This window comes from Lethenteron reissneri, chromosome 44 (assembly GCF_015708825.2).
Source record: "Lethenteron reissneri isolate LAM-NWPU_2019-01 chromosome 44, ASM1570882v1, whole genome shotgun sequence".
Lineage (NCBI taxonomy): Eukaryota > Metazoa > Chordata > Hyperoartia > Petromyzontiformes > Petromyzontidae > Lethenteron > Lethenteron reissneri.
In genome coordinates, this window is record NC_083822.1 from 12,014,526 (window position 1) to 12,041,882 (window position 27,357).

At 42.2% G+C, this 27,357-nt stretch overlaps 1 protein-coding gene across 4 annotated transcripts; it reads left to right on the plus strand.

Moving 5' to 3' along the window:
* Positions 1-11,844: 11,844 nt before the first annotated feature.
* MAP2K4 (mitogen-activated protein kinase kinase 4) lies at positions 11,845-27,074 on the plus strand. 4 transcript variants are annotated; one of them, XM_061569674.1, is made up of 13 exons: positions 11,845-11,940; positions 15,877-15,918; positions 17,555-17,660; positions 18,461-18,538; positions 18,798-18,972; positions 19,367-19,483; positions 19,866-19,985; positions 20,686-20,737; positions 21,548-21,675; positions 23,462-23,539; positions 24,388-24,536; positions 24,916-24,961; positions 25,186-27,074. In XM_061569674.1, the coding sequence occupies exons 1-13, from the start codon at positions 11,886-11,888 to the stop codon at positions 25,297-25,299; spliced, it is 1,260 nt and encodes a 419-aa protein (XP_061425658.1). In that variant the 5' UTR covers positions 11,845-11,885; the 3' UTR covers positions 25,300-27,074. The 4 variants fall into 4 exon arrangements, with proteins under 4 accessions (XP_061425658.1, XP_061425659.1, XP_061425661.1 ...); XM_061569675.1 differs by having other exon boundaries at positions 11,850-11,940; positions 18,464-18,538; XM_061569677.1 differs by lacking the exon at positions 15,877-15,918 and having other exon boundaries at positions 11,851-11,940.
* The last annotated feature ends 283 nt before the right edge of the window (positions 27,075-27,357 follow it).

The window sequence follows — 27,357 nt, forward strand, 5'->3', positions numbered from 1 at the left end:
GTGTTATATTCCCTACAACGGATAGGCGGCGTGGTTATACATTCCCTACAACGGATAGGCGGCGTGTTGCTACATTCCCTATAGCCGATAGGCGGCGTAGCTCTACATTTCTTACAGCGGATAGGCGGCGTAGTTCTACATTCCCTACAGCAGATAGGCGGCGTGCTGTGTTATATTCCCTACAGTAGATAGGCGGCGTGCTGTTACATTCCCTACAGCGGATAGGCGGCGTGCTTCTACATTCCCTACAGCAGATAGGCGGCGTGCTGCTACATTCCCTACAGCAGATAGGCGGTATGGTTTTACATTCCCTACAGCAGATAGGCGGCGTGATGTTACATTCCTTACAGCGGATAAGCGATGTGCTGCTACATTCCGTACAGCAGATAGGCGGCGTGTTTGTACATTCCCTACAGTGGATAGGCGCGGCGTTGATTATTTTTTTATTCTCGTGCGGGTTTTCACATCCACGTTTATAAACATGCATTGATATATCGATGGTTTTATTGCTGTGGATTTCCACATGATAAGCCACTTCGTTGAGCTATTATTTGTGCCAGGTCGCTTCTGAAAAAGCAAGTCCAAATCTCAGTGGGCTTTACCCGGTAAGATGAAACATAGTTTAGTTTTATTTATATATGTTTAAATGATTTGTTTACCTTTCCAAAATGTTGCATTGATATCGTGTTTTTGTTGTTCTAACGTTCTGACCCCTTCCCCCTACTGGACGTCTGTGAAACGAGCTTCATAGCTCATCGGATACCTCCAGGATAAATAAAGTATTTGACTTAAACTTAAAGCTTTCGTGACTGCAGGAATTCATAGTCTTGGGTCTTTCGGTAAAGTCACTGAGATAGGTTCAAAAAAAATAACAAAAAAAACTACGACGTTTCGATCGCAACACACACACTCGTCATCAGGAGATGACGAGTGTGTGTGTTGCGATCGAAACGTCGTAGTTTTTTTTGTTATTTTTGTTATTTTCTTTGAAACTATCTACGTGACTTTACCGAAAGACCCAATAAACCAGTCCAGATTCCCTACAACTGATAGGGCGACGTAGCTCTGCATTCCCTACATCGGATAAGGTGGCGTAGTTCTACATTTCCTACAGCAGATAGAGCGGCGTAGCTCTACATTCCCTACATCGGATAGGCGACGTAGCTCTGCATTCCCTACAACTGATAGGGAGATGTAGCTCTGCATTCCCTACATCGGATAGGGCGACGTAGCTCTACATTCCCTACATCGGATAGGCGACGTAGCTCTGCATTCCCTACAACTGATAGGGAGATGTAGCTCTGCATTCCCTACATCGGATAGGGCGACGTAGCTCTACATTTCATACAGCAGATAGACCGGCGTGGCTCTACATTTCCTACAGCAGATAGACCGGCGTAGCTCTACATTCCCTACAGCAGATAGACCGGCGTAGCTCTACATTTCCTACAGCAGATAGACCGGCGTAGCTCTACATTCCCTACAGCGGGCACGCCACGGGATGGGGATGAGATGGACTGCACCGGTACGTGAGGACGTGCAGCTGAGTGGACTTGCTTGAGACTGGTACCAGCGGTGTCAAGATCGGCCTCTGTGGAGGAGGCTCTTGAAGGACGCTGCTACTGGGCAGTCGGAGGCAGTCGCCCTCCAACAACAACGGAGGGCGGAGGAGCGACGCTCACAACAACGAGCGGAGCGCCGGGTGGCTAAAGCACAGCAAGTTGGCACAGTAGGGGGGGTAACAGCTGGTGCATCTGCCAGTCATCTCAGTCAGCCAAGCCAAGCCATGGCATCCCCTGGGCCTGTTCCCTCGCCTCCTGTCAGCGAACCTTCGACACTTCACGTGGCCTCAAGGTGCACCTAGCCTGGCACCGGCGCCGCGGTGACATCTCCGCCACTTAGTGGCGAGTGGCGGCTGTTGAAGTTTGGTTATCGGCGTCTCTTATTCTTTCTTACGGCTTGATGGTAGATGCAGAGCTACTACGACTACAATTTCACATTTCAAGGTGGTCAGCCACGTCAAAGTAGCTTAGTAATGTAGCATCGCTGTGATGTGGATCGCAGGGGCATTGCGTCGTGACATGTCGATGTTACGGTCTGTTCTGGATGACCAGAACGTGGGCAGTGGTCTACTAAAGCTCCAAAAAAATATATTTAAAAATAATTTTTAAAAAACACGATTAAATGAAATGTACTGTCCGAGCTGCCCAGGAACAAAAAATAAATAAATGTGTTCCACCACAGTGGTATTAATGGAGTGGATTGTGACCTTTGCTTTTGTGCCCTGGTCACAAAAAACGAAGTTTGTGGGGAATAATAGCCAATTTCTGTACTTTTGAGACATAAGCAATTATAAAATAACACTTCCCAGGAACATTGTTTTTGTTACACAGTGTAATATAATGCAGATTGACTCACCCACCACTCTTCAGGCAGGCCACAACCACAACAACAACGCATTCACCCACTCACTACACTGCAAGTCACAACATCCCACTCACCCACTCAATCACCCATCTCCACACTACAGATCACATGTTTTTATTGTATTTCTGATTGTTATATTTTGCCGTTATTACAAAATAAACTGGAAGTGTGTATATGTATTTATTTTGTTACTTATATATTCGACACAACGCTAATAGTTGTTTTGTATTCTCTAGTTGGGTTAACTCAAATTGCCCATCATCCTCTAGGATCGATAAAATTAGTACTACTTTGTGGGGAAAGTCAACAGTGTTTTTTTTATGGATAACCTCGCCCTCGTCATAGGAGCGTTGAATTTCCACGACTGGCATCAGTGCTGGAGACAGACGGGCACCACATCAATGCTCATTTGAGCAGTAACTCACTCCTGTGTGGTGTCGAACTAGGGACTGAAGACTTTACCTGTAAACTAGTGGTTCTCAACTTTGTTTGGCTATTGTACACCACCCCTTGATGAATTTTGTTTCAACTGAGTAACCCCCCCCTCCCCTCCCATTGCATGACCCAACATAGTTCTGGAAAATAAATCTGAATAATGAACATCAATATTTTAAATAACTATCCCATTTTGTGGGTTATCAATAACTAGCTAGTACTGTAGTTGCAAGCGAATCAGTGGACGTTCTGCATGTTTGGCGTAATTTGTTCGCTGGTTACTCTTGAAAACCACATTTGATAATTGGTTATGTTTTTTGTTTGCATTCCGACGGCAGGTATTGTGGTCAATGCAAACATGACTCCTTGTAAAAAAGGTAGCAGTTTTGTTGCCAGATTAAAGGGTAAAAAAACAATTATCATATTTTGTTACTGGCAAATGAGGTTCCAATTATGTTAAAAACCACATTTTTTACGACCAATGAGTTTAGAAAGGTATTTTATATCGTTCTAGGTTACCATTTGCATTCAGTAGTTATTTTTTTATTGGCAGGTCCATAGCATTGGTTCGAGCCTGGCTCTGCTGATGAGACACTGCATGTCGAAACCGGTCCAGACTTTGCTTGTGTTGAACCAATGCTGCTGAAATGTAATCTCAGAAGGCCGTGTGGATGATGGGATGTGTAAAAATATATATGTCTGTGGAGGGGCAGATATTTCAAGGTGGAAAGTTAACTCATTTATTCTGTTTCATGAATGATGGATAATTTCATTTTACAGTGCACACAGACACTGGTTTAATATGCCAGTACACATAAGCAATAGGTTGGTGAATTTCCAAATGCATATGCAATAACGTGCTGAATATCCCAATGCACATAGGCAATGACGTGATGAATTTCCTAATGCATACTCAATTTCTTGGTCAATTCCCCAATCGATTAGGCAATAGCTTGGTGAATATCCCAATGCATATAGGTAATGGCCTGGTGAATTTTCCAATGCACATAGGCAATGGCTTGGTGAATTTCCAAATGCACATAGGCAATGGCGTGGTGAATTTTCCAATGCACATAGGCAATGGTTTGGTGAATTTCCCAATGCACATAGGCAATGGCTTGGTGAATTTCCCAATGCACATAGGCAATGGCTTGGTGAATTTCCCAATGCACATAAGCAATGGCTTGGTGAATTTCCCAATGCACATAGGCAATGGCTTGGTGAATTTCCAAATGCACATAGGCAATGGCGTGGTGAATTTTCCAATGCACATAGGCAATGGTTTGGTGAATTTCCCAATGCACATAGGCAATGGCTTGGTGAATTTCCCAATGCACATAGGCAATGGCTTGGTGAATTTCCCAATGCACATAAGCAATGGCTTGGTGAATTTCCCAATGCACATAGGCAATGGCTTGGTGAATTTCCCAATGCACATAGGCAATGGCTTGGTGAATTTCCCAATGCACATAGGCAATGGCTTGGTGAATTTCCCAATGCACATAAGCAATGGCTTGGTGAATTTCCCAATGCACATAGGCAATGGCTTGGTGAATTTCCCAATGCACATAGGCAATGGCTTGGTGAATTTCCCAATGCACATAAGCAATGGCTTGGTGAATTTCCCAATGCACATAGGCAATGGCTTGGTGAATTTCCCAATGCACATAGGCAATGGCTTGGTGAATTTCCCAATGCAGTCAGTGGCCTGGTGAATTTCCCAGAGTGTATTATAGGCAATGATTTGGTGAATCTTCCAATTCAATAGTCAATGGATTGGTGAATGTCCCATTGTCCAAAGGCAATAGGGGCCGTCCATAAATGACGTCACGATGTGTGACGAGGGGGGGTTTGAGAAATGTGACGTCACATCAAAATGCGCAACTTTAAATAAATATAGACAACACGTTCTACTTAATTAAATAGACTTTTAAATAAATGTTTTCTCCTACAACATCAGAGTGCAGCGCCTCATTAAATACGCACTACAATGACAATAGTTTAAAGCGATTTGAAGCATGTTTTATTTTCAAAATGGTAATATGGTTTTGGGGGGGGGGGCAGAGCTTTGTGACGTCATATCTGAGTGGGGGTCTGACTTCTTGTGACGCCGTGTGACGAGGGGGGGGGTCAGAAATCGCCCAAAATCGCGTGACGTCATTTATGGACGGCCCCATAGCGCGGTGAATATCCCAATGCACATAGGCAATGGCCTGGTGTGAATTTCCCAGACTGCATCGGTGCGCGCAATGGCGCGAGGTCGCGCCTCACCCCATTGGCTCGTGCAAGGCAGCGTGCGCACGTCACCACGGCTACAGCCAATGGGAACGCGCGGGAGCGAGGCTGCGTCCCAGCCCCCCCGCTCACCCCGCCCCTCACATCTCACCCCGCCCCTCCCCACTGGCCCCGCCCACCCTCCCCGCTGGCCCCGCCCTCCCTCCCCGCTGGCCCCGCCCACCCCGCTGGCCCCGCCCTCCCTTCCCGCTGGCCCCGCCCTCCCTTCCCGCTGGCCCCGCCCACCCCGCTGGCCCCGCCCTCCCTTCACGCTGGCCCCGCCCTCCCTTCCCGCTGGCCCCGCCCACCCCGCTGGCCCCGCCCACCCCGCTGGCCCCGCCCTCCCTTCCCGCTGGCCCCGCCCACTCTCCCCGCTGGCCCCGCCCACCCCGCTGGCCCCGCCCTCCCTCCCCGCTAGCCCCGCCCTCTCCTCGCTTATGGGGTGGCGTGAGCTGACAAATCTGCTTCGCAAGCTTGTTGTGCGCATGCGCGCCAACACGATTTTGTTCCCCATGTCGCGCGGGACCAAATTTGGCATGGCATCGTCCGCATGCCACATTGGAGGAATGCACTCTCCCACATGCCAAAAGAGTTTATTTTGATATCGTTTGACTTGGTTCAATTTAACTTTTAGATGGCCCTTCTTGTAAATAAAATCCAGATTTGGAGGAGTTCTGAAGAATAGGTGGTTCTGTCGCGTGTGTAAAACTTTCAATGGGTGGGCTCACGATTCAAAAGTGTATCTACATGGACAAAATGAAAACACTCAGAAGACAGCCGCTGTCTCTGTTCACGGATTGCGGATTACGTTCCGTGATGTCTCGCGGCCAATACCCACAACCACGAGACCTTTCTCACTTGCAGCACCACGCCTCGAGGTCAACATCCCTCGACTCCGTCACAGCGCTTGAACCCGTGCCCCGACTGGACAATCTGTGAGAAAATTACTTTATAGCTCATCGGATTCCTCCTGCAGTCTAACACATTCCTGCGGAGGGAGCTGGTAGGAACATCGGGTTGCTCGGTCAATGGCCAGGGTCAACGGCGGCGTGGTGTATTCCGCAAATATGCCCGACTGTGAGGGCGGGCACAAGCCGGCGTGAGTAGGTTAAACGTTGAGTTTTATAAGGGCACCACGGGGTGACCAGCCCCTCCCCACCCAGCCCCACACCTCCCACCCCCCACCCAGCCCCACCCCTCCCACCCCTCCCCACCCAGCCCCACACCTCCCACCCCCCACACAGCCCCTCCCCACCCAGCCCCTCACCACCCAGCCCCACCCCTCCCACCCACCACCCAGCCCCACCCTCCCCACCCAGCCCCTCCCACCCTCCCCACCCAGCCCCACTCTCCCCACCCTTCCCTCCACACCCAGCCCCTCCCCACCCTCCCCTCCCCACCCAGCCCCTCCCTGCACGACGGACGGACGGATACAATAATCCCCTGTGGGCTGGTGTAACCTGGCGGTTCCTACCAGTATATAACCAGGTAGAATACATTATTCAAACTGTTAAGTGGGTCTGGTCAAGGACACGTCTGTAGAAGAGATTGTCAGTGATCAAAAGGAATAACGGGAGTAGCATCCAAAATATAATTTGAAATCAGCTCGTGTGCAGGTGTTAGGCGAATTATTACATCGCAATATCACGAGGGCTCTGCCGCTTGGGGTTTGTCTACATCAGCAGTGGATTGACCATGGTTGATGCTTATGGCTTTAAAATATATCGTGCATATTTTGGGTCAGTCGACACTGCTTGACAGTTGTATAGATGAGTCTATTACAAAATTTACATTCAAATTAAATGCTGGACAAGAATGCCACCTCCCCCCCCCCCTCCAACTTGATTGTTCTTCAGTGTCAAATGCTCAGTGGCCAGCTAAAAGCCAGAAACAGGAAGAAAGGGCCCACGAGGTTATTTTGTCAACAGCATTTGCATTGCGAAATATAAAATCGTGCATGTCTGTCTGTCCGTCTGTGTGTGTGTGTGGATTTCGGACCATACGCACTTTCATTGGACGGCGGTTGCCCCTGGCAACGGATAGCGACGCCTTCGCCGCTTTCATTGGACCTGGCAACGGCTAGCCACGCCTTCGCCAAGGGCTGCAGTTTCATTGGACGGCGGTTGCCCCTGCCAACGGCTAGCCACGCCTTCGCCACTTTCATAGGCTCCGTAAATAATTAAATAATAGCCATTACACAGTGTTGTTGGCGCGCTGAGGGGGGGGGGGAAGGCACGCCACCCGTACCCTGCCTCTGCCGGGTGGGCAATTTAGGCCAGGTCAGAGGCTCTGCACGCTACTAGGCCTCGACACCCACCACGCCACTCTGAGGTAAATTCATCAAAGTTTTTCCTACTCTTCACTCCACCCCCACCACAATGTGTGCAATTAATATTACTTTTAAACCCAACGCGCCAAACATCGATTACTTAAATGTTCACTGTACAAATAGTCATTAAGCTGGGTCAGCGTACTGCCAGTCTATCATGTAGACTGTAGCCTGCTTATTAAGCTCGGTGAGCGTACTGCCACTCTATCATGTACACTCTAGCCTGCTTATGAAGCTGACTGCGTGTACTGGCAGTCTATAATGTGGACTGTAGCCTGGTTATTATAATCGATTCTTTATATGTTCTTTGTACAAATAGTCATTAAGCTGGTTGAGCGACCCCAGTTCCATTCCAACTCACGCCCACCACCGCTGACGATTATTTGAAACGGACCTGGCCCTCCCCTAGGTCCACTCAGCCTCAAACGCGTAACTGCTGTCGTGTGTGAACATCGTCACTGGGGAGACAAAGGCGGCCGGGCATCGTGGATCCAAGTCCCGGGCGAAGCCGGGTCATGTGTATGTGTTTATGTGTATGTCTGTGTGTCTCTATGTATGTGTGTATGTATGTGTATGTGTTTGTGTGTGTGTGTATGTATGTGGGTTTTTTTCTATGTCTTTATGTGTATGTCTGCGTGTCTGTATGTATGTGTGTATGTACGTGTGTGCATGTGCTTGTGTGTATGTATGTGTGTGTCTATGTATGTGTGTGTATGTGTTTCTGTGTATGTATGTGTGTGTATGTATGTGTGTTATGTGTCTGTCTGTGTGTCTGCATGTATGTGTGTGTGTATTGTGTATGTGTTTGCATGTGTTTGTGTGTTTACGCTCGCATTACACAAATGTGTTGCAGGTCTAAGGCGTTCCTTGCGCAGCATTGCCGCTTTATTATTTCAGTCGTTTACTGCCGTACGCACCCTGAAAGTCGTGTGTGTCTGCAGCAAGCGCGTGTATGTGTACCTATGGACGCGCGCGCGTGTGTTGTGTAGGGGGAACGGTAGTGTAGTGCTTAGCGTGTTGCCTGTGTCTGTGTGTGTGTGTCTGTGTCTGTGTGTGTGTCTGTGTGTGTGCGTGTGTGGTGTGTGGGGAGCGGTAGTGCAGTGGTTAGCGAGCTATCTGTGTGTGTGTCTCTGTCTGTGTGTGTCTGCGTGTGTCTGTGTGTGTGTCTGTGTGTGTGTCTGTGCGTGTGTGGTGTGTGAGGAGCGGTGGGTGTAGTGCTTAACGCTACGCTGCGCTACCAACCCAGCGAACCGAGTTCGATTCCCGCTCACGGCCACCACCGGTGACGATTATTTGAACCTCCCCTAGGTCGACTCAGCCTCAAACGAGTAACTGGTGTGGCGTATTAACATCGGCACTGGGGAGACAAAGGGCGTGGTGGATCCAAGTCCCGGGCGAAGCCGGGTCATGTGAATGTGTGTATATGTTTATGTGTATGTCTGTGTGTCCGCATGCATGTGTGTATGTATGTGTGTGTGTATGTATGTGTGTATGTGTTTCTGTGTATGTGTGTGTATGTTTGTGTGTTATGTGTGTCTCTGTGTGTCTGCATGTATGTCTGTGTGTATTGTGTATGTGGTGAGGGAGGGAGAGTGGTGAGGGAGGGAGAGTGGTGAGGGAGGGAGAGTGGTGAGGGAGGGAGAGTGGCGAGGGAGGGAGAGTGGTGAGGGAGGGACTCAGCCGCAAAACGAGTAACTGGTGTGGCGTATTAACATTGCCACTGGGGAGACAAAGGCGGCCGGCCGTGGTGGATACAAGTCCCGGGCGAAGCCGGGTAGTACAGCTAGTTGCGAAATACAAACGTGCTTGTGTTCTGTGTTGTGGAACGACGGCAAATACAGTATGCTCGGGATAATCTCGACAGTTTTCTTATGTAACGTAATGCAAACTATGGGGGGGGAGGTCTTATAATCTGTGAATTTATTGACATCTAGAGAATATGGTAAAAAAATAATCGGTGGCTCGTAATCCAAGTAGCTGCGTGACGATATTGTATTGAATTTTGATGTAAAGCTTTCGTGACTGTAGGGATTCATATTCTTGGTTCTTTGGGTAAAGTCACGTAGAAGGGAAATAATAAAATAAAATAAATATGCATTTTTATAGTTTTGTATTTATATTATTTTATTATTTCCCATCTACGTGACTTTACCGAAAGAACCAAGAATATACTCTTTGGTAATTCCTGCAGTCACGAAAGCTCCAAATTAAGATTGAACCAAGAATATGATATTGTATTGATATTGCAGTCATTTTGCAGCGAGTTTTGGGATGCGTTTAACTACTCTTAATTTACTTGATATAATACGGTAATAATACATCAGTGGGTCTTCTATTCAGAGTACCTCTTACTCGGTACAATACGGTAATAATACGTCAGTGGGTCTTATTATTCAGCGTACCTCTTACTCGGTACAATATGGTAATAATACGTCAGTGGGTCTTATTATTCAGCGTACCTCTTACTCGGTACAATACGGTAATAATACGTCAGTGGGTCTTACTATTCAGCGTACCTCTTACTCGGTAGAATACGGTAATGATACGTCAGTGGGTCTTACTATTCAGCGTACCTCTTACTCGGTACAATACGGTAATAATACGTCAGTGGGTCTTATTATTCAGCGTACCTCTTACTCGGTACAATACGGTAATAATACGTCAGTGGGTCTTATTATTCAGAGTACCTTTTACTCGGTACAATACGGTAATAATACGTCAGTTGGTCTTATTATTCAGAGTACCTCTTACTCGGTACAATACGGTAATGATACGTCAGTGGGTCTTACTATTCAGCGTACCTCTTACTCGGTACAATACGGTAATGATACGTCAGTGGGTCTTACTATTCAGCGTACCTCTTACTCGGTAGAATACGGTAATGATACGTCAGTGGGTCTTACTATTCAGAGTACCTCTGACTCGGTACAATACGGTAATGATACGTCAGTGGGTCTTACTATTCAGAGTACCTCTGACTCGGTACAATACGGTAATGATACGTCAGTGCAGGCTGCGCACGCAAGCGGAGTGGGAAATCTAAGCGCCCCCCACCGCCACCACTCAGCCGCTCCCTCTTCCTCGTCCGGTTACAGTTCGCAATTTTTTACAAACTCCAGTTTTAAACAAATACATATATTTTTGTTGTTGTTTACAGATAGTTAAACTGATATTTTTTTTGTTTTAAAGGGTATCCGTGTACATATTTTTTTCTCCATCCCCCCACCTCCCTCCCCGTTGCCGTTAAATGTATTTGTTGTGAAATGATTAAAATTACGGGAGAGAGAAAAAAACCTCGCGACGCCCGAACGCTGCGCGCGTGACGCCTGGGCCTGAAGTCGGGCAACCCCCTAACGCCCCCCCGCTCCTCACCCCCCCCCCCTCCTTCATCCCCCACCCTCCTTCACCCCCCCCACCTCATCATCTCCCCCCCCACATCACTCCACCTCACCCCGCGTCATCCTCCCCCCAACCACATCTCTTCTCATCTACCCCGCACCCCCCACCACCTCATCCCCCCCACCACCTCATCCCCCCCACCTCACCCCTCATCACCCCCCCCCCCACCTCATCACTCCCCCCCCACCTCATCACCCCCCCCACCTCATCACCCCCCCCACCTCATCTCCACCTCATCATCTCCACCTCATCACCTCCACCTCATCACCCCCCCTCATCACCCCCCCCCCTCCACCTCACCCCCCACCTCATCACGCTTCATTCCCCCCCAACCACATCCCTTCTCATCTACCCCCCCCACCTCATCCCCCACCTCACCCCCCCACCGCCCCCCCCACCTCACCCCCCCATTACCGCCCCCCCCACCTCACCCCCCCATCACCGCCCCCACCCATCACTGCCCCCCCCCACCGCCCCCCCCCCACCTCACCCCCCCATCACCGCCCCCCCCCACCACCCCCCACCTCACTCCCCATCACCGCCCCCACCTCACCCCCCCATCACCGCCCCCACCTCACCCCCCCATCACCGCCCCCACCCATCACTGCCCCCCCCCACCGCCCCCCCCACCTCACCCCCCCATCACCGCCCCCACCTCACCCCCCATCACCGCCCCCACCTCACCCCCCCATCACCGCCCCCACCCATCACTGCCCCCCCCCACCGCCCCCCCCCACCTCACCCCCCCATCACCGCCCCCCCCCACCACCCCCCACCTCACCCCCCCATCACCGCCCCCACCCATCACTGCCCCCCCCCACCGCCCCCCCCCCACCTCACCCCCCCATCACCGCCCCCCCCCACCACCCCCCACCTCACCCCCCCATCACCGCCCCCACCCATCACTGCCCCCCCCCACCGCCCCCCCCACCTCACCCCCCCATCACTGCCCCCCCCCACCACCCCCCACCTCACCCCCCATCACCGCCCCCACCTCACCCCCTACCCCTTCCTCACACAAATGGCGACGCCGAACCCAGGCAGCGCCTCGCAGCACAGCAGCACCAGCTTCCCCGGTAACAAAACAAACACTCCCACCACACACACACACACCGCTCTCTTCTCCACGCTCGCGAGCAGGTGGAGGTGTCGCAGTTGTGGTCATTTATTCCTAAACGCCCGCCTAGTTTCGGTTCGGGAAGCGGAGGGCCTCCCCCCTCCACCATCAATGGCCGGGGCAAGGCCCAAGGCTTTTTACGGCGTCGCCTATTTCCTCTGCCGTGGGGAGCGTCGCCTTCCGCTGGGCAACGGAGGGGCCGCAGCATTGGGTCTTGACAGATGTTGTCTCTCCATCGCTGCATTAGTTTGACTGTGATGTTTTCACCGCAGTGCGTTCGTTACAACAAGTTACTCCGTTAGATTAATGTATTTTGCTATATCCTTTGTCGTTTTTCGACAATGACTATACTGTACATTACAGTATCCTGGATACAATTAGCTTAAGGACAGTGTCGAGATTAATGTCTATTTCACGATTACAATGTTCGCTTCAGTATATGTGACGCTTATGTGTATCGTATCTATCCTGGTATACGGCAATTTTACTATAGCGCTTCTGTACAATGCAGTTCCCTGCATACAATTGCTACAATAGGCTTACTTTGTCTGTACTGTGATATAATATAGCTGTTATACAACATTTTTACTCTATACAATACAGTACTGAATTACAATAACCTTATTGTAATGTACAGCATGTTTAATATAGCAGCTTTATCACATCCCAATCGCGGTAGACTTATGCCTACTATAGCAGATCGTATGTTCACTATCCTTTATGCAATCGCGTATCTACAATGTCTTTACCACAATGTTTTCGTTAGTGTTTACAACAATAGAATTGGTCTTTTTTTCTACAATATTACGTAAATATCTTTGCTGCAGCAGTCTTTACTGGATACTGAATTATATATAACTGGAATTTACTACTACATGGGTTATACTTGTAATTATAATATTTTACCACAATATATGTATTGTACTTCTAGCCCTACCACAATGTTATACCAATATTATTTCTAAAATGGTGCTACATCGTATTGAAATGTAATTTTCCTACAATATCCTTATTAGAATATACTACTACAGTGTATTTATTGTAATGTTAGTTTAAATGTATTGATTCCAGTCGATTCACGGTAAAAAAAAAACGTTTTTTTTAACCATATTTCGCAATAGTTGTACTCTTACAGCGGAACTCCAAACAAAAACAATCTGCCGTCCAATAATTCGCGAAGTCTTGCAATGTGCGGATTATATCCATTTGCCTTTCGGGAACCGATCCTGAAGTCTGCGAAAATAAACTCGGGATTTCTTGAGCTCGGAGTGGATTATTACATTTGTAATCCGCCGCTTGCCTTGACGGCAGCGCCTGTGGATTGTAATCTTCATTATAATTAATGTGCAATTCAAAGTCTTTATTTAATCCCTTCGCATTGAAAAGAGGCTACTGGATTTATATTGCTAAAACGTTTTCCACCTTTCCTTCATCTATTCATCACTTTCGTCAACTTAAATATGCACCAATGGGTTTTGGTGCATTACCACGCGTAGGCCGTATGATGAGCAAAACGTTGCAATGGTCATCCATTTAGTTGCTTAATTACTCAAATTTCCCGCACCTCCGATTAGCATGATTGGCTACGTACGGTGCGAAAGAAGTTTAACATACGTACGTATAGTTTTATGACCAAGGTGCGACAAGATTCGACACACGACTGCGGACGAACAAAACAACCCACATCGCAGGGACACACAGCTGCATATTTTCACTGCGCCATCAGTGCAGTCAAACCAGCCATGGACAACGATTAAAAAAAAAAACTACTTGGACCATGCAAATATTTAAAATGTACCTACTCTTCCTATTTTGAAAAAATTTAAGTACATTGAATGGAGATCAAAATTGTTATGCATACGTTTTTGTTGCATACATACAGCCAATACTGTAATCTGAAAGTCTGGCTCCATTTCAGTTGTCACGATTTCCTGTAATTGTGAGCCTCTTGTATTATGTTTATCGTAAATTATATTTTGCTTTATGTTCTGGCCATACCATGGAGAGCCATTTTATATTGCATCTATTGTTATTCTAGATTTCATGTCCTTGGGAATTTCAGACCGCATTCAATCTTGTTTAATATATATTGTGTAAATATCCTTATCCCTCGCCAATATAACAAACGCCTCTGCATCCTATGTGACCTGTAATGTTACATTTAAGCACATGCTGCTAGCTATTCTAAAGTAGGTCACACATTCATCTTATATAACATATTGACGAATAAAAATTGACAGTTTATTTATACCAAAGTTGATGTCCCCTGAAATTAGTATTCAAATTGGAACTGGTATTCAATGTAGCTGACAGGAAATACTTTTGACAGTTGAATGTCAATTATTATCCCTCAACCTTTTTACTTTTGTATTTTTGAAATCTTGTAAAGTTAATCTTGTGGTGTGAATGGTACGCTATGCAACTGAAAGATTGCAGGTATTACAGGATAGTTATAAGGGGGTGACTCATGAACAGATGGAAAGTAGTAAGCTTTAGAAACACCGCAGTTTCCCACATATATTTACCATCGGGCAAGGTGTGTTAGTAAATTGTATTTTTGTCAGTTATTACCGTGTTGGTTACTCCATTCGGTAGCCAAACTAGGAGTTAACAGTTTTGTTTTAACAATGTCATCTGATATTCAGTTTCATTTTTTATAATACAGTATTTCAAAAATGGGAAAAAGACATTTCTATGGTGAAAAGCAGGGTTCAAACGGCTGAACCTTGGACCCTAGAAGGTGTGACCTTTGAACCGGCCAGTCGATTGTAAAATTGTGAAAGTACAGTCGTGAACATAACAAGGAGTAAAAACTAAAATTCAGCTGCATATGTGGCAAGTGAACCGAACGTACAAAATTAAACGGTTTCTGAATTAATTGCATCAAATAAAATGTCAACTTTTGATTGAAAGCTTTCGTGACTGTAGGGATTCATATTCTTGGTTCTTTCGGTAAAGTCACGTAGAAGGGAAACAATAAAATAATACAAATATAAAACAATAAAATTCTCAGGACGTTTCGACTGCAACACAAGCAATCGTCAGGTGTGAAATCCACAGCAAGAGATTTTATGTCAACTATGAATATAAAATGAGTACAGTAGTGTGATATACCTGTTGTAATCTTCAAATATATCTGTAGAGTTTGCAGAGTAGGCGTTTCTGTCTGCGGTGAACTTGACAAATATCACAACATCCTTTACCGAGTTGTTTTATTTGAATATAATGACACCATTTTAATTTCCTGATTGCAACATGCTCTGTTGCTTGTATTTGGGCATGATTTCTGATTATATTTTATGTAGGCTGTTTATTCTTTCAAAAATAAAGATTTTTGGCAGCTTTGGACATTTCATATTGTTTGTATATGTTTGCGCTCTAATGGCATTTGTATACATTACTATATTTTGAAAAAATTGCTGTGGAACAGTGGTAGATGGTTAGTGTTCTCCATTATGAACCTGGTAACCTAAGTCCAATTCTCAGCCACAGGTAACATCAGTGGTAAGTGATATCAGAACCGGTCGTGTCCTTTCCCCCCACCAAGCTGCACTGACCAGCCTGGAGAAGTATGGTCAAAGAACCCCATGGCCAATATGAATGAATGGCTGGGATTTGTTTTAAATTCTATTAAAAAGTTCAAAACATAAATTAATCTACAATAGTTGTATAATTGATCATAGATGTTTTATTAAATAAATGCATCTGCTTGTGCTTCTTCAATATGATTATACACAGCATATAATTCCAAACTATCAGCCTAAAGTGGACATCAATGCACTACTATAACTTAAGCTTGTGCACATCATGTATCGGAGATGTTTGCATCGGTTATGTAAAATATAAATTGACTTTTTACAATTTGTATTATAAACCTGTTTGTGCTTGAATGCAGGTTTCTGTTCTCTCACAAGTGGTGGAGATGACGGAATCAAAGGTAGTAACAAATAAACTATAGAATTACTGCCCTGCATCACCAACCAATACAAATTACATTCTGGTTGATACCGCAATGTTACCTAAAAATACGCGTGTATGGAAGTATGAAATAGAGTATGGTACTTTGCAAATGCATACTCTGACCTCGGTTGAATGGGATTTTATTTACCGTAACCTTGGCATAATGGGATGATTGTACTCAATGTTTTGTACTCGATATTAATGTGGAATGTATTGGTACATATGTCGTTTTAATTACGTGGTGTTATCGTATTATATTCAAATTGTGTTCACATTTGTATAACATTGAGCTCGGTGTGAATATAAAAATGTAACAATTACTTGTACTGTATTTGCACGTTTATACTTGCATACACGTGGATTTAATCACTCGTTTTCCTTTAATATAGTGGAGTTAAATTTAGCATCCAAAAATAGGTTTACACGAAGACTAAGTGCAGTCATTCAATTACTGTACAGCCATAAAACTATAAATTTATATAACTCAAGATTTGTAGGTATGAAATTAGTATTCCAATACCTAATTTGGGTTACGAATATACGGTACATATTTGTTCTTGCTGAAGATATGGCCGTTTTCGTGATCACCGATGTAATGTGAGCAAACCATTCTTTTAGGTGAAATGCTGCTCCAGCTGATATGTCGTTTCAACTGAAAACCCGTGTGATTGTCCGTTCCATACAGTGACAAATTCCCACCGTGCAGCGGCAACTAAAGCAGACGAAACGTGCACAAATGTGTAGAGTTGGTGTACATTACCTGTTTATCTGTTGTTATAAGATAAATTACAATACTTTGGCGTTTTAAGTTGTTTTGTTTGCCTTGACTTGTATGTGCTTAATTTAAGATGCCAATGACAAAGTGTAATGCTTGGGGCTTTAAATGCTGTTTTTAAATCATATTTATGATTAAAAACATACTCTGGTCTGGAATACTGCTTTAACAGTGATATTTACTGTCGGAATATCAAAGTCACTCACTATTTTTTTTATCTAAACAACTTAAATATGTTTTGATTTAAAGCTTTCGTGACTGCAGGGATTCATATTATTGGTTCTTTCGGTAAAGTCACGTAGAAGGGAAATAATAAAATAATGATATGCAGGATACATGGCGTTAACTTTATATTATCATTACATTTATCTGTGAAATGTTTTTACACATTTATGGAAGCTTACACAATGTATATTTATGTAAATAGGTCCTGTATGCAATCAGCAATGAGATTGAATACTGTGTACTGCATAGATGCCAATGGATGTTTATTTGATGTTTTTGATATCCAAAGAAATGTCTGAAATGCATCCCAGGGCTGGGATGATTTTCATTTCAGGAAGTGGTCCAAAGAATGCTTTCTCTTTGGCAGGCATGAATGTTACTAACCGTATTTACCAATTGATGCTGTGTTGAATATAACAAAATGAATCGGTCTTTTTCCCATTTAAAATCTGCGCAATAGTTATATGACTTTGTAAAGCAGAATAATGATATGCATTCTGATCATGTCTGGATGTGGTCACATGTAGATGTTTAACGAATTAAAATTATATTAAAATTGTAAATTGTATTCATATTCAGTATATTGTTAACATTTCTTTTCTTTTCCCAACAGCAAAAAGAAAGGCTCTCAAGCTCAACTTCGCAAACCCTCCATCCTGCAAAGCTGCACCAAAGATTATATTCAATCCTCAGCAAGTGGTTCCCAATAACCCTCACATGTGAGCTACATACTTTTATCTTGATTCTAATTTAATGAATATTAAATGTATACAATATTATGTGTCCTAAGATTGGTAGAATGAGATCTGTTTGTTTAAAATTATATTTCACAATCAAATATGCTGCATTGTCTGCACTATATACGGTAATGAATAAGTGCTTTCTACAAAAATGAACTAGTTTGAACAAATTGAATGTGTTGCCTATGTAGTAAATTCCTCATTTATGAATGAACAAAGGCGCTCAAACAGTGGAAGTGTGCCACTAATGCAGAAATGTTCCTTGACAGTTTGTAATTTCTAGATTTTATGCGAGTTGTTAATTTCACTCTGTTAACGGATGTGACTCAGCCTTTTTGTATTTGGCTGCCTGCCTCTACGAAGGTTCCATAGCTTGAAGAGGCGGTACATACCTGTGGTTTGGAATGGTATTTAGAGGGTCCTGAAAATTAATTAATAATTTGAAGTTTTCGTGACTGCAACGATTCGTACTCTTTGGTTCTTTCGGTAAAGTCACGTAGGTGAAAATAAAATAAAAAATCACGACTTTTCGGTATATGAATTTTCACACTCGAAATTCATACTTGGATTGCCATCGCTTTTTCCCCAGTGAAATTCAGTTTGTGTTTCCAACCAAAGCAAAACAATCTTTCTACATGTCACTGTTTTGAGAACTTTAAATATTGAGTTTGACAAAGATGTTTGTAATTGTGACGCTAGATTGGAGGGGCTAATTCCCCCAGGCTCCCTGTATACATTTAAGGCTGAATCAATTATTGTCCTTGTTCTCCCGTATGGAGAAGTTCTTGTTTCAAACAGGATCCGATTCCTCGACCTTGTGTCCCCAAGTCAAGCGCGCTACCCACTCTACCACCGAGGCAGGCATTATGTTTGGATAATTCATATGCGGTCAAGAATCAACAATAGATTATACAAGTTATAATTTCGTGCATGAATGCATTTCCTGCTTACCTTTTTTCTCTAAACTAACACCTTTATTGTATTTGATTGTTATTAACAAAATTACCAATTCCTGTTTCACGGTCATTTGCAGAGTTGTAACGCTTGCGTTGTTGGTCGTTTCAATGAATGAGATGGCGATTTTTTAAAATGTTTGCATTTCTTCATCTTGCATAGTGAGCGACTGAGGACACACAGCATGGAGTCGGCAGGCAAGTTGAAGTTGTCGCCAGGGCAGCAGTACGATTTCACTGCGGATGACCTCAAAGATCTCGGTGAAATTGGCCGGGGAGCATATGGCTCTGTCAACAAGATGCAGCACAACCACAGTGCCCACATCATGGCTGTAAAGGTGAGTTGTGTTACAGATTTTTCTTTTTTTTATATTATTGTTTCCCCGCTTTTGCCTCTAGCTGTGTTGTTAACAGCGTGGTGTCATTGTACATGCAGCCATCATGCATAAACAATGTTCTTTTAAGAATGTTGGCTGCAAGAATTTGCATTTAAAGTTGTATGTGGCTCTGGAACATGCAACTTTTTTCAAACCATTTTAAAAATTTCAATAAAATTACATGTAGGATAGTTACACTGTTTAACTTTCAAGTTGTGTTTTTAATGTTGTTTATTGCATGACTGGTTAATGATTCACATGCTTTAAAATGTTTATCTAAACATCTCAAGCTACGTAAAAAATGTAACAAAAATGTATAGTCCTAAATTTCCAGTTTGCTGTTTCTCATTTGAAGCGAATCAGATCGACGGTGGATGAGAAAGAGCAGAAACAACTGCTGATGGATTTGGATGTTGTCATGAGCAGCGATTGCCCTTACATCGTACAATTCTTTGGAGCACTGTTCAGAGAGGTAAACTGGTTCTGTTTATATCTACATGATTTCAATGTATGTCAGCGTTTTCACATCTTGGGGATGCATTTTGTGCTATTTAATACAAACTAATGCATAATTCACAGCCCTTTGTTGATCCATTGGTGGGTGAAGGCCTTTCCCACAGTGCTGGCCATGGGGTTGTTTGACCATACTTGACTGTGTGGTTTGGTGAAGGTGATGGACATGCCCAGAACCACTAGATACCACTTGCCACTGATATTATCCTAAGGCGTGAATTGAACTCATGTTGCCAGTAATTGGGCAGGATGCCAACCACTGCACCACTTTCCTATCAACGAATAATACGGGAAGTTATTGTGATGAATGTATGGTATTTAAGTTATTATTTCTTCTTCAGGGAGACTGCTGGATCTGCATGGAACTCATGTCTACCTCGTTTGACAAGTTCTACAAATTTGTGTATTGCACATCAGACGATGTCATCCCAGAAGAAATATTGGGAAAAATAACACTGGCAGTAAGTTATATAAAACCATATTTTTTCTGTTAAATTACGTAAAATGTAAATTTTTATTTAACTTTCATGACTGCAGGAATTCATATTATTTGGTTCCTTCGGTAAAGTCACGTAGATATAATAATAAAAAATAAAGTAAAAAATAATAAAAAACACTAATGTAGACTTAGACTGTAGCCTGGTTATTAAGTTTGGCGAGTGTACTGGTAGTCTATAATGTAGACTGTAGCCTGGTTTTTAAGCTTGTGAACACTTGGGCTATGCTCATCTCTAAACCCTTATAAACAGTTTGCCTTTAGAGGCTACCCCCTCTTTTCCTGATGACGACCGCTTGTGTTTCGATCGAAACATCGTGGTTATTGTTTTATTTTATTTTAATTCTTGAAAGAACCAATAATAAGTCTACATTATAGACTGCCAGTACGCTCACTCCGATTAAGAACCAGACTACAGTCTACATTAGTGTTTTTTTGTGTTGTTATTTTAATTTAATTTTTATAATTTATATTTTTATTCGTTTTATTTATTATTATTTTTCTGTCTACGTGACTTTACCGAAAGAACCAAAGATTATACATCAAATGTATTTCCTATTTTACGTGGGTAACATGATTGACATGTTACTTTTTTTTAAGTAAGTTTGTACATATTCCATTTTCACAATTTAGTAAAAATGTAAATGTTTTTATCCTCTCTGTAGACTGTAAAAGCACTCAACTACCTGAAGGAGAATCTGAAGATCATTCACAGAGGTTTGATAATCTTTATTCCTCTTCTGATGCATGTTTGTAACGAACCATTTGAAACAAAAAATGCTTAGGAATAAAAAATGACGTGTCTGGAAATGTCAATAATTACGCATATATACAGTACAAGGAAAATCAACGTATGTGGTATGTAATATAATTTTTCCAATATTTCTCTGCCAATGTGAATAGTTATTTAATGTTTTTTTCCCCTTGAAAATATAATATGCATTTAATAGTGTGTGGCTTGATTTATAATTGTTTGCACATTTTTGTTAATCAAGTGTTAATTAACACTAGTTAGTACATTTCTGTCACTTGTGCTCCATTAGAATGTAACATTCTATTGTGGCCTTTAAGGTCACATAGTCACACATCTATTCAGATGAGATTACATGTTTGATGTGTTATATAAAATATTCATACATTGAAAAGGGATTGCTGTCAGATATTATACTGCTGATGCAGAACATTGTTCGCTTGGTTCACATCAATAAACCAATAAACAGCGTAAAGCAGTTTTAACACGTAGTCTTATAACATTTCTCTATGGTAAAGCGTAAAGGAACCATAGCTTTTTTTCATATGGGCATTTAGAATATTTCTGTTTAACACTTTGAATTACCTAATGAAAATCACTTTAGGGTTACATTCAGATGTTTGGTTTACATATAAATACAGCATTATCGCTGATAATATTTTTCAGAAGTTTGTAAACAGGAAAAAATTACAAATCGAGTGATTTGACGTAATTTGTTTTTATCATTGCTGAATCTTTTAATCACATTTTTTGTATATGTCCCTTTCTCGCCGTAGATGTCAAACCTTCAAACATCCTTCTCGACCGCAGAGGCAACATCAAGCTGTGCGATTTTGGCATCAGTGGGCAGCTGGTGGATTCCATAGCCAAGACAAGAGATGCAGGCTGCAGACCCTACATGGCTGTGAGTCATAATAAAACATACTTTACATGTAGCGAGTTTGACTTGAGTACATACATCTAACCACACATCATCATGGGGCCTCCTTTGCCAGCACCAAAATATGAGAATAGGTTTTTCCCCTTTTATCTGGCAACAAAACTGGTGTTAAGATGTTAAAACACCAAACTGAAACCTTTTACAAGGAATCGTGTCTGCATTAACCACAATACTTGTGGTCAAAATCGAAAAATATGACATCAAACTAGTTAAGATTAGTTGAATGAATCCATGTGGAGGGAGTCCATGCACATGAATAACATTCCCTTGTCGTCTTTGGTATTTAGGCCACTGGTGTCATCCAGTGGCAGTGTTAATGGATACAGTAAAGTCAAGAGATTGAAATACTGGTATGATTCTAGATTTGAAGTTTTCGTGACTGCAAGGATCCATACTCTTTGGTTCTTTCGGTAAAGTCACGTAGATGAATAAAAAAAAAATCAAAATAACTAAATTAAATCACGACGTTTCGGAGGCAACACAAGCTTCCGTCATCAGGTGGAACAGCCACAGCAAAATTACTGTAGTGAGCACTATAGTAATTTTGTTGCCGAAACGTCGTGATTTAATTTAGTTGTTTTCATTTTTATTTTTCATCTACGTGACTTTACCGAAAGAACTAAATAGTATACTGGTATGAGTTAACGTGGATTGCTCGGAATAACGTTTCACTTCGGGGCTAGGATAACCATAAATGTCCAATGAAAGTCAAATGTTAAACAAACTTACTATGTCATGATTTTATTTATATAATAGATACATCGCTCAGGGATTACCACAATACATAATATGCCCCTGCACCTGAATAATAGCACGATTGTGTAGTATTATTTTGTAGAATTAATAAAACAAACATTTAAGCATAATGCATGTGAACAATGCATGCAAAATTAATATCTACATTTAAAGAACTACTGAAATGCTTTTTTAAACGTATTCATGGTTATGACAAAGACTATTGTTGGCTTTGATTATTGTGAGGTTATACAACATACTAACATGTAAATTGTCTTAATGGTCTTATAATTTACTTACCGTTTTGGTTGGAGCAAGTCTCTTGAAATGTTGTCACATTGCTAGGTAATAATAATCGTTGGTGGATTTACTTTATAAAATGCTTATTATCCACAGTTGATAACAAAATAATTGTGCTCAAGTCATCTTAAAAAAATAGATTTTAAGTCTAAAAATAGATTACTGGTCAGAACTCACATTTTCCTTTTGTGGGAAGAACATTCGCAGTAAAATGACCCTAAACATTACGTATTAACATTAGTGTTTAATTACCTCAAAAGAGATTTCATTTTTTGTAAAGTGGTGACATTTCGCCAAGGTATTTCGCCTTTAGAATTCTTATTACTCTATCATCTGATGTCACTTGTGATTAATTACATGTCTGGATGCTCTGCCCTGTTGAACTCTTGTACAAGCACTGATGTAATGTGCTAAGTTTAGACTTCCAGTCCCAAGGTTCCAAGCTAACGTCATCAATGGTGACATCATACCCTAATCTTGGATTATATAGGTATTTTCCCTGGTGGGTGACGTCAGGATAGGGCAGTTAAGAGCTGGTAAGCTCAGCGTTTAGGCATGCCTGGAATTGCCATTCATTTCACTTGACTGCTTACTGGGTGAGGTCATAGTAGGAGCTCGGTGTGTGCTGAGCACAACATTCCCCAGTTGTATCTATTGTTTTAAAATTAACATATTGGTATCGCATGTTATGTCAAATATTTTCTGCACATTTCAGCCTGAAAGAATCGATCCAAGCGCATCAAGACAAGGCTACGATGTTCGCTCAGATGTTTGGAGTTTAGGTATAACATTGGTAAGTCCATGTACATGTTGGTGTCAACGTTGTTATCTTGAACAAAATATTTTATTTTTAAATAAAGCCTATAAAAAAACCAGAGGAAAGATTAAAACGTTGCTTACAAAAGAGTCAACATCTTTATTTGTGCATCATTATCGAGATTTGTGTTGCCATTTAAGCCACTTTACTAGATAGCATGATTTAAGTCAAATGTACATAATGCAAAAATTCACGTGCGTTTTAGAAATTTAAGTTTTTTTATGTAGACTTATTTCACATTCGCATAGCTTTAACTTATAAAACATTTCATTTTCGAATGTTATGTAATCCACAGCTTATAGAATTACACAGATTTTCACTAAATATGAAAGCATTTCAATATACATGTATGTGCCATTCAACCTATCCAACGCACTCCAAACTTCGATTTAAAGCTTTCGTGACTGCAGGGATTCATCTTCTTGGTTCTTTCAGTAAAGTCATGTAGAATGGAAATAATAAAATAATAAAAACAAAACATAGAATAATTCTCACGACGTTTCGGCCACAACGCAAGCAGCCGTCCTCAGGTGAAGAACAGGTCTGTTTTCTGTCTTCTCGACAGACCTGTTCTTCACCTGAGGACGGCTGCTTGCGTTGTGGCCGAAACGTCGTGAGAATTATTTTATTATTTCCATTCTATGTGACTTTACCGAAAGAACCAAGAAGATGCACTCCAAACTATCCGATTTACACGAAGCTCAAACAGTTTAAACCACTCAAATGGGTTTTTGAAACATCGATCATTCTAACAGTTAATACAGTTTCAGGTTACGATGTACACACTTCTTTGGCTAACGGTTATTTCCTGTGGTGACGGACAGATTGAACTGGCGACAGGGAAGTTTCCCTACCCGAAATGGAACAGCGTGTTTGACCAGTTGACCCAAGTGGTCAAGGGAGATCCCCCACAGCTATGTAACTCTGAGGAACGACAGTTCTCGGCTAGCTTCATCAACTTTGTCAACAGCTGGTAAATCAAGATGCTCACTCACTCGCTCTCTTACATTCTCTTACCTGCTGCTTTGTACCATTACACAGTCGATCACCATCTCGCAAATGGTGGGGTTAAAGTGTGGGTACCCCCACCTCCTTTTTCAAGATGTCTGGCCAATGTGTCGGAGTAGGCCAAATGCCTTCTCGAGGGGGCTGTATAGAGCTCCCTCTCATGGGGGGGGGGGCCTTCCTCCAGCAGTGGTGTAATACATTTACGTGGGTTTCACCGTTACCTTTCATTGAACTCGTGACTTTATTCGTACCTTCAGTGGCCGCTATTCTTAGAACTTTTTTGTTTGTTACATGTAGCTAATATACAATCTTCATTAATTATTAAACTTGTTTCTTTTTTAAAGCCTTACCAAGGACGAATCACGAAGACCAAAATACAGAGAGCTGCTGGTAAGTTAAAAATAACTCTTGTTAGGTTTCGATGTAAAGCTTTCGTGACTGCAGGGATTCATCTTCTTGGTTCTTTCGGTAAAGTCACGTAGAAGGGAAATAATAAAATAATAAAAATACGTGACTTTACCGAAAGAACCAAGAAGAACTCTTGTTAATTTCCGTTTTGGATTTTGTGGCTTTCTCGAAAGGCATTGACACGTTTTTTATCCGTACCACTGCAGAAACATCCGTTCATTCTGATGTACGAGAGCCGCAACGTGGATGTGGCTGTGTATTTCTGCAAGACCCTGGATCGGATGCCTCCTTCTCCTGTCTCGCCCATGTACATCGACTGAATTGTCCCTCGGTGTCTTTCAAGAGAAATCAGTACCAGGAAAAGGCCTTCCTCTTTCCCGTCATCCCAATCTATTCCCTGTGCAATAAGTCTGTGCAAAATTCATTTATTCACACACGGCCTCTGGAGATCCCAATCACAATGCAGCTAGTTAGTGTTTTGCGAATGTAGAATTCATTGTTCCTGGATATCCCTGTTTTTGTGCACACCTCACTGGACTATGCTAGTTGTAATGTCTCTTCACTTGGTATCCTATGTACCGTTATGGGTTACTATGAGCTTTGTCCGCGTCAATGTTATTTAGGGCTATTAATTCTCTAAATTCATTGGTAAAGTTAATCAACCTATTGATTATTGAATAATGCAGCCAATTTAATGTATGTAAACAAATATTTAACTACATCATTCAACATTTTCTGCTAGGAAAAATGCGTTCAGCTTTCCCGATGCAAAAGTGTGTTAGAAAACTGCTTGTGAAATGTTTTTAAACCTCATCACTTTTCCTAAATGGATTAGAAGAAAAATCCTGCAATCCCAATACATGTTCATCACCTTAAGCAAGAAAAAAGTGCTGTTAGCATGTGTTGCAGTTTTAAATGCTTCCAGTTCGGCTGTTTAAAAATATTAACTTAAATTATTAACTATTTAACAAAGGTTTGGGCTCAACAGTTGGAAATGTGCTGTGTAAGAAGTGAACACTTGGGAAGTAATTATATGGATTATTCCTGATATTTCATGACTACAAACTTATTTTTCTGCATACTTAAAGAACCACTGATCATGAAACACCATGTTGACTTTGTTATTTTTGTTAATACCAAAAAAATACTTTAAAAAAAATCTACATTACATAGTAATTACCTAAGTTTTTTTCTGTGTAACATAACATACTAACTTTAAACACGGGGGTAGATATTTTAACATGTCACAGTATAAATTAAGGTTAATGTTCTTATTGTGTGTTTCATCTGGTCCTTCCATACAGCAGTGAATCAGACCAAATATTAGACAAATGTAATGTGTAGAGGTGTTGCAGCATCTTGGCTTAGTTGAACTAAGGCGGATACATTTCTCGAGAAGGCAAATTTATTTGACAACATTTAAAATAGGGTTTTAATAAGAGTAAATGATTTCTTTCAGTTTATCTGAAATGCTGTATGCCTGTGTATTTTGATTTTTTTCCCTCGCTGTCTCATAGAGGTTTTTAAATATCACTATTGTTTTGTTTAAATTATGTAATATTACTTTCAAGTTTATTGAAAATAAGAGTTTTTATTTTAAAACACGTGGAAGAGTTGCATTTGTCGTGTTTCACTAACGCTACACAGTTGGGTTGTATAATAATGATAATAAACAAAAATAGATAATGTTTCATGTAAGATATTTGGATACTGTGAAATCCAATGAGTATTCTGCTTTGACATGGCTTTCAAAACTCTGCTCCAACCTTTAAGGCAATGGAAAGTATCAAACGTGTAAACCGATGCTGCATTCTCTACATGTGTTTGTGTTGTAGATGTGAACTTGTTCTGAGCCCCTGTCTATTAGAAACTTGTACAGTGCCTGCTTGGTTGTGTTCCGTACGTTTTAGGCATATCGTGCGGCAGTCTTTGGTTCTGAACTCTGCATTTATTTTGTTGGAAAAGTGGACTGACACTTGCAACATGTATCTGCAGCAATGCCAGATACTCGCCGTGTGTTCATTGCAAGTTACATTTACTCTTCTACTGGCTTGTACATAGTGATGTAATAAAATTGGGAAATGGTTTAAAACAATCTTGTAATCGTTTGATAATGTTCAACATTTCATTTTATGCAAGTTCTAAAGCAGTGATATATCTTGAAGGCAGAATAAATAGTGGGGATAGCCTTCATTGGGGGATGACTTGGATACTGCAAATAATGAGTAAATTCACGTTTACATTATATTCATATTTACATAGAAAATTAACACTTAAATACTTGAAATATTTACAGTGTAATTACAAATTTGCTCTTCAATTTAATCTGAATCATTCCCTGGAGGTGGAAAGCCGAAAATGTTTTCTGCTGGGCTTCA